We start from the raw sequence: 8,474 nt of genomic DNA, 5'->3' as shown, positions 1-8,474 counted from the left end.
AGGAATTAAACTGTCATCCTGGAGTATCGAAAGTACCGTATCGAACGTTTGATCTGAATTTCCATGTTGCCAAATGGTGATTTGTGTTACTCTGGCTAGTTTCATGTTTCTGCATGTTTTCTTCAGCTGACTGCTGAATTACATTAAAGTGTGATTAAAACATTTTTATCACCCGCAGCTACCCTTCTGCAGTTCTGTTCCAGGGCTGGATGAATACAGCTAGGTGAGGAGATGGGACACATTGTGCCTATCCCGTGTGGCAAAGCAGTACTGGAGCAGGAAAAGCCAAACGCTCACAGATTTCTTCACTGTTGAGCTGGCAGAGTGGGTGCACCAGTTCTGTTCTGGAAGGGGCCAGTAGGAGGTTGTTTCCCCTCTCAGCTCTCAGGTGTGAGTCTACGTTCACACAGAGTCTGTTCTGGAGTTGTTCTGCGCCATTGTAGTGTACGTGGAACACCGGTACAAGGGGTATCAGCCAGTGCCTATCTTGGTTTCAAATACTTGCTAAATGTGCTGCTGCAGGTTGAGCTGTAGTAGTGGAACAGTATCTACCATGCTGCAGGTGTGATTGAAGATTAAATCCTGTTTGATACATTGACTGTTGGTTTTCTCTTCCTGGAAGGGCACATTCATCAGAAGTGTAGCATAGCTTTTTGTTAAATACTTTCAGCTAAGTGTTACCATTCAGTTGGTAAAGCCAAAAGCTGTTTTGCTTTTCCAGGTTTTGACCTGAACACCCTTCCTTGAAACTGAAAATCTTAGAATTAGTTAGGCAACACAAAAATCCTTCTTGCCTTATAGATAAAGTCCTCACTAACCATACTTCTGTTGATCCTTTTTCACTCTGCTACCAAGTTTTGCCCCATTCTTGCACTTTAAAATAAATATATTGTTGGATACATGCAGGAAAAATAATCTGTGAAACTTTTTTGTGTTTTTATTTTGTCTGTACTTGAAGACTTCTGGTAACTTGGCTTCATGCCATGAAAATAAAATCAGTTGCTTTTGTTTTCCTCACTTACCAACATACTGGATTAAAGGCCTGCATTTAGAAACCTTGTGTGGCATTTCAAGGCTTCATTCCTTCTCCAGCTTGCAAAATGTTGCAAAAATTCACCACACTATTACTGATAACACTTACTCTCTACATGTTCTGAACATTATGTCATTTGTAAGTGATGTCCACAGGCTGTGATGGTTGGCTCTGGATTGAAGGGTCCCTGCACTTATATTAAATGAATGCCATGATTTTTTTTTCTTGTGTACTGTGAGTGACCCATCAGCAAGTAGAGAAGTTCTGGCATTATACATCAAGCTGCATTTCCCTTTCTTAATATCCCTTAATTTTGTTGTTCAGACCTCTGTAGGGCAACAGGGTGGTCTTGCAGAATATTGCACCTGTGAAAAATGTGTTTCTGATTCCACAAGAGCTTGGGGGAAAAAAACTATACAATGGATTTCTTTATGTGATCCGTGGTTCTTTTTGTCCGTGTGTAATAATGACAAAATCCACGTGATTCCTCACAGAAGAAACACAGGAAAGACTGAAACTAAGGATTAATTTTTCTTTTTTTAGCCTTCTTTTACTGGTTTCTGTCATCTAAAAGTGCTGCTAGGCCAGAGTAAAAAAGTCAAACAGAAGAAACCAACCATAGAGATACAGTTTAGAGCTCTGGTGGTGGCTGCCGCTATGAATGTGAGAAACAGATGTTTTGGTGGCAGAACAAAAAATTTCAGGTACCCAAATGTCAGATATGAAGACTTCGAAAGTATGTATTGTTTTAAAACTTCAACACTTAATTTTTTTTTCTACATAGTATAATTTCCTACCAAAGCAACATATATTAAAGTGCACAGAATACATATTTTTAAAAAAATCTTTCCTTTTCTTTTCTTTGCCCCTCCCTCCCCCTTAGCAACAAGTATTGCGTGACATCCTCGAACAGCGTAGACCATCTTTTACTGAACTTAACCTTGTGTGACATAATGGTTTCACTAGCAAGTACTTCAACGCTTCAGATGGATTCTGGCTGGCTGGACATGATCAGGAAGTTTGTGACAGATACTCTTCAGGATGGCAGCAAGCTGAATAGCAAGCAGGTGAACAGGTTGCTTGGGGTGACTTGGAGACTAATGCAAATACAGCAGAACAAAGGTAAGGTATGAGTAGTTGTGGAAAAGTGAAATTATGCACTGACAGAGCTTGAGTTATTCTAGCATTTCAGGTCACTTCATCGTATTTTGCAGTTGTTACATGGTAATGTGTTTTGTCTGTAGAGGTAAATTGAATTTCATGGTCATAGCCCTTTTGTAGCATTGAAAGCTACTTGATTTTTTGGAATACTGTTAGATTCATACTGTTGATAGGGAAAATATTAGTATATTTTGTGTACCTGTTTTACTACTTAAATATTCTTATAAATGGGACAATGAGTTTTCTGCATTGAAAAATAATTACTAGGTTGTCAAGGTTTATAATACTTTAATATTCCAATTCTTATTAACTCAATTAAAATCCATTCTAATATTTGATGTATTTTTTTGTTGACATACATTAGATTCCAACCTCTAAATGGCTCCCCACATTATGTTTAAGTATGATTGAGCCACTTCAGATGCTTTTTATAGCGGGTCTTTTAGTGAGAATCCCTGTGCTTAAGTGTGTTCCTGGTAAGAGTCATGCTGATGAAAGCCAGCCCCTGACTGGGGAATCAGAAAATGTTCTACTATGGAGCATTCTTGTCTCTGTGGATGGAGTGGAACCGTTCAGTGTGGAACACAAAATTGTATCTGTTTGTGAATACATAACTTACTAACACTGCTCTATACATCTGGATGGAAAGACAAAGGTTTCCCAAAGGTCTTGGTTTGTGAAGATAATTAAGTGATTGCTGCTACTTAAGCTTGACAGCAGTGAATTCATTGGGACCCCAAGCTCTTCTGAGACAAATTGAGTCAGGTCTTATACCCTTAGTAGATCTCTTCAGTGTCCAGATGCTCCTTGTTCTCTCTAGGATTGTCTTCTCCAAATTCAGGTATTTTCTATGCTTTGTTAGGTTTTACATCCAGTGGTTTGCAAAGAAAATGTTTGGTCTGTTTCTCAGTCTGCTGTAAGAACTTCTGCACTCGCTGGCGGGTTTTAGCCAACTTTGAAGTAAGGCTTGAACTTTCATATGTGGTTTTAAGTTGGGTGATAACGGATAGCTGGTGAGAAGTTCAGGGGAGGACAGGTTGCAGTGGGGCTTAGCAGTTCTCTTTGCAAGGGCTTGCCTGGGGCCTCCTGAGGTATGTATTTTCTGGTTAGTAAGCAAATGTGGTTTGCAGGCAGCTGCTTCAAAGAGCTGCTGAGGCTGGTGTGCATGGCAGAGAGAGAGGGCTAGTACAGAGAGAACTGAAGGCACTGTGACAGGGACCTGTGGGGGAGTAGAGTGAGGAGTAGAGGAGAAGGTTGTTCTGAGGTTACTGCACTAGGATGTGGAAGATAGCTGTGGAAAGGAGGAATTTATCAGTTCTCAGCTACCATTGCCTTGTCTTCAAGAAGTTCTGCAGTTTTCTCTTGCATTATTTTCTCTGATTCTGTGTGGCTCTTTCACAAGCTACACAAGAAGGTGTTTCAATTGTTTAGAAGTCTATCCAGTAGTTGTTTTAAAACATTTTGGTACTTCTCTGTGGAGTTAAATGTAGATGGTTGCAGATACAGATTTTTAGCTCTTCTGTGTATGTGTGTATGTGTAATGCAAGAAGATAAAGAAGCACTACTGCAGAGATTTATATATTTTCTTTCTAGTGGCAACAGAACCCTTGATAAAAGCAGTATATACACTATACCAGCAAAGGAATCTCCTCTTTCCAGTTCGTACGTTGCTTTTGAAATTTTTTAGCAGAGTTTACCAAAAAGAAGATTTAAGGACTCAAAGAATCAGGTAAAAACCATTTGCATATTCATTTTCATTTCGACATGCCATATTTATTTCAGAAGTTAGAATACTGAATTCCTATGTAGATGTTGTTAAAAACTTCTTTCTGAATCTCTTTTGGCACTCATCACTGGAATTTGATGGTTTAGGTTCTCTGTGAAATTCAGCTTAGTTGTCTTTTTTCTTAACATAAGTACTAGATAAATCTTAATGATTTAAAATTTAACTGGAAGTACACTGCTGCAAGCTCATGGTTACTGACTCTGGTGGTAGTCAGAAGAAGTGTCAAGAATTATGCAGCTATAGCCATGGAGCACTTCCATCACTTCAGCCTGAGGTTGCGGACTTGTGACTTAGAGCCGTTGGTTCTAGTAGTGCCTGTCTAGCCTTTTGTGCTTATTTTCTTTAAGAAAAGTATTCTTCTCTTGGTTTAGATGCATGGTTCTAAAGAGTCTAGGTTTAAGAAAAAGTTCTCGCCCCTTTGGGTTCCAGTTTCACGCCCCTATTAGATAACTGACTTCCTTCAATTAAGAGGAGATTGTTCTCTATATTGCTGTTATTAAGCTTGATTTCAGCATAAGATTTGTCCAAGTTGTCTCCAAGTCTTAACTTTTCAGAAGGTATTTTTCAGCCAAGTGATCTGGTTCCAGCTACATAAAATCCTTAAGCACAGATTAGGCTGTATCTTGCATTTGAGAATGCCAAGGGACGAAAGGTTATACCCGTGATAGCTGTTCCTGCTACGAAGTAAAAAATCAAACCTCAGGGCCCCCAGAAGTATTGGCATCCACTCAGAGTCAAGCTTTGGGAAAATTGTTCTCTTGTGCGGCTCCTCTCACATCTTAAATCTTATGTTGTGGTAATGCTGCATACACGTGATTAGATCTACAGCCAGAAATATCTAAAATTACCCTATGAACGTGATAAAAACTGAAGGGAATTAGAAAGATAGTCAAGAAGGCGGCTTGGGAGTATCCCATTGTCCTCCTCTTTTCACCCAGAGTGAAAAAGAGATCTTTTTCATACTGACTAATTTCCCTGGGATTACATAACCTTTTCTGTACGTACCTGGAAGTCTTGAGCATCTCATCCAGTTTCATGTGATCATCTATCTAGAAAACTTTAACTTTCTATCTTTAGACATCACAAATAGCAGTAGTTTTCCTGCTGTTCCTCTTGTCTGCATGGAATTGCGACATTTTTAACAACAGAATTAAATCTCAAATATTCTTTGCAAAAAGGATAATTGCGCTTATGTCTGACAAGGCATTTTAAAATGACGTGATGTTTGAGAACTGCACTGAACCATTTCTTTCCTTTAGAAACAAGTGGGTTTTTTTCATTTCTTCGAGATGTGTACTGCGTGGTAGAACCTGGATAACACTCATGTTATTCAGTTTTATGTCATAGCTCCTTCAGCTCTCCTGTCACTGCTCTTTTTAAATTTTTCTTTTCTTAGAAGCTTTTCAAGAGCAGTCTAGAGGAGCAGAATTCACGTTGGAACATTTTCCAAGTACACTTAGGTAAAGCTGTTTATTTTTTAGGTGTATCTCATTCAAAGGCCAGGTAGGCGCTTTTGGCTTGTTGTGGCCCTGTGAAAGAAAATTTGATTTATTACAAGGTTCAGAATGAACATTCTGGACTTGATGTTGGTTATCTTCACCCCTAATTGCTACATGCATGCCACATGTGTAGTCATTGTGTATATAACATATCTAGCGTATGTCCGTGTATACACATGCAGATGTGCATATGCATATTGGTAAAGACTTAAGGCTGTTTAGCCTCACAGCCTGCCTTCAACGCTGACCTGTGCGAGGTGCTATAGGAAGAAGGCAAGGATTGCTTTTCTGCAGTACTCTAAGCTTCCAGCCATTGGAAGCCTGTACTTCCTCACTGTGCAGAGCTTCGGTGTGTTTATCACTCAGCGGATATCTTTTCCGTGAGCTTTTCTGGTCATTCGTTGACCTACATCAAGAGCGACTGCAGGATCCCCTGGCAAGAAGCGATAAAGCTCAGTTGCCTGAAGACCAACTTTATTCTCGTTGTTTTGGTCCTGGCTCTTTCTAGCTTCATTTCATACCAGCACCTGCTGCTTCTGTGGGAAGAGAAAGCAAATGTTTTATTCCCATCCACCATTTGTGTATCAAATGATTTGAGACCTTTGTTGAGCCTTTCTCCAACTTAGCCACTTTGGTTGTCTTTTCTCCAGGCTTTTTCTACTGTTAAACACAAGCAATCTCTCTGTGCAAGGCTATTCCCTCTTATGTCATGGATACATATTTTCCTTAAAAAGTTTTAGGTGAGGGATTTTGTCATATTTTGAAAATGAGGCAATTTTTATCATCGTTATGCTACTCTTGTTGATGCCTTCGAAGACCCGAAGACCTACTTTGAACTTCTTGTTTTACACTCAGCAGCTTCTTTCATGTAATCATCACTTCAGTAGTAAGCTGATGAAGTGCTATTGGTTTTTAAATGATACTTTATCTAGTATGTCAGGAAGTCATAGAAATTGTAGCCCTTGGAAGAGAGGCTTGATCTGTAAGACTGTTTCATTTTGATCTAGAAAGCAGAAATAAAAGCAGATCTATAGTGGAGGTTGTGAAGTTTTAAAGCTCAAAGATGTTTAAAGAAAAGAAAAAACTAATTAGTGTCCTGCAGTATGAACAGGCCAATTGATTGGAATGGGGAAGGAGGTCTGTAAAGTCAAGTCATGAATACAAATGAGTATTTGTCGTAGGCTAGGGAAGAGCTTGTCCAAGCTTTTCCTGTGTTTGTAGTAAGCAGCACTTACAGAGAATTCCTTTGCTTGGGATTAATATGTGAACACGTAAAGGACAAGCAGGTAATCAGGAACAAGCTAGCACGTATATGAGAGCAAATCGTGCTTTACCAGTGACAAATGGCTGCATGGACAAGGGCAGGGTGTGACACAGTACGCTTGGTTACTAAGGCTGCTTGGTGCTGTGTTCCACCAGTTCTAGTTTTTCATTCTGCTTTAAGAAGTATCTGAATTGCCAAGGAAGACATCAGCAAATATAAAATTGAAAGACCAGTGTAAAGAATAGTAGCCTGTTGAGGGTTCAGTGGTATTGAGGGTATAGTATTCTCATGGCTTTTTACTCTGTATCATAAATCATTAAATACAAACTGGTAAAACTAACCATAAATGGAAATGTTGCTTTGCCAGCATACAGTCAGTTCTGAAAGAGTTGAAAATACGCAAGGCAAAACATGGGATCAACAAAATATTTCTGATGTAACTGCAGTAGCACACCAGTGTGCTCAGATCTTCTGGTGAAGTATTCTCAGCCAATCACAGTATCGTAATTTAATTGTTCCTGATATTAAAGCAATTTAGTCAGGGCTGGAAAGAGTAAGTTTTGTGGGATTTTTGTTGTTTTGTTTTTCCCCAACTAATTTTTCCTCTTTCTTTAGAAGTCGAAGTAAAGTTCTGTCTCGTTGGTTGGCTGGCTTACCTCAGCAACTTGCTCTGCTTGGCTTGAGAAACCCTGAGCTTTCAAATCAGCTGATTGATATCATTCATTCTGCTGCATCTCGTTCGAACAAGGAGTTGTTACAAAGTTTACAAGCCACTGCTGCTCGAATATATGGTAAGACTTTTACACGACAGCATAATGGGGAGTTGCAACACATGGGAAATACTGGTGTTGCTAGGGTAATCACGGAATGGTCAGGGTTGGAAGGGACCAACCCCCTTGCTAAAGCAGGTTTACATACAGCAAGTTGCACAGGATTGTGTCCAGGCAGGCTTTGAAATAACCTCCAGAGGAGACTCCCCAATCTCTCTGGGCAGTCTGTTCCAGTGCTTTGCCACCCTCAAATAAGTTTTTCCTCAGGTTCAGATGAAGGGTTGGAAGGGACCAACCCCCTTGCTAAAGCAGGTTTACATACAGCAAGTTGCACAGGATTGTGTCCAGGCAGGCTTTGAAATAACCTCCAGAGGAGACTCCCCAATCTCTCTGGGCAGTCTGTTCCAGTGCTTTGCCACCCTCAAATAAGTTTTTCCTCAGGTTCAGATGAAACTTCCTGTATTCCAGTTTGTGCCCATTGCCCCTTGACCTGTCGCTGGGCACCATTGAAAAGAGCCTGGCCCCATCCTCCTGACACCTGCCCTGCAGATATTGATAAGCATTAATCAGATCCCCTAAGCAGACCCAGGTCTCTCAGCCTTTCCTTATATGAGAGATGCTCCAGTCCCCGCATCATCTTTGTTGCCCTCTGCTGACTCCATGAATGTGAAGTCGGGGCAGTGGGGGGGTGGGAATGGAATTGTTTCAGTGTCTATTAGTAAAAGTTAAATTGAACTGTGTGTGTTAGTTATATTGTCCTGCCTTCCTCAAGCACTGTAGGCTCTTAACCAAGTAGGAGTGTTTAGAAAAGAGCTGGGTTGCAGCAGGGTTGTTTTTCACAAGGCTCTGTATCGCTGTGGAATTATTACTGTGTTGTGTTTCAAGTGCCAGGGCGAGTGCTGACTGACTGTCTGTCTGTCTGTGTGGCAGATCCGTTGGAGGGCACGCTGGTGCTGCTGCC

At 40.4% G+C, this 8,474-nt stretch overlaps 1 protein-coding gene across 1 annotated transcript in view; it reads left to right on the top strand.

Annotated features, from left to right (window-relative positions):
* TEX10 (testis expressed 10) overlaps positions 1–8,474 on the top strand; it is a 50,031-nt gene that overhangs the window by 10,632 nt on the left and 30,925 nt on the right. The window contains 4 exon segments of the mRNA XM_010145262.1: positions 1,917–2,155; positions 3,788–3,923; positions 7,359–7,534; positions 8,444–8,471. Coding sequence (XP_010143564.1) covers positions 1,917–2,155; positions 3,788–3,923; positions 7,359–7,534; positions 8,444–8,471 — 579 coding nt within the window.

This window comes from Buceros rhinoceros, unplaced genomic scaffold (genome assembly GCF_000710305.1).
Source record: "Buceros rhinoceros silvestris isolate BGI_N320 unplaced genomic scaffold, ASM71030v1 scaffold1341, whole genome shotgun sequence".
Classification (NCBI taxonomy): domain Eukaryota; kingdom Metazoa; phylum Chordata; class Aves; order Bucerotiformes; family Bucerotidae; genus Buceros; species Buceros rhinoceros.
Note: the sequence above shows the minus strand (reverse complement) of the source record. Positions and strands in the feature narration are given on the sequence as shown.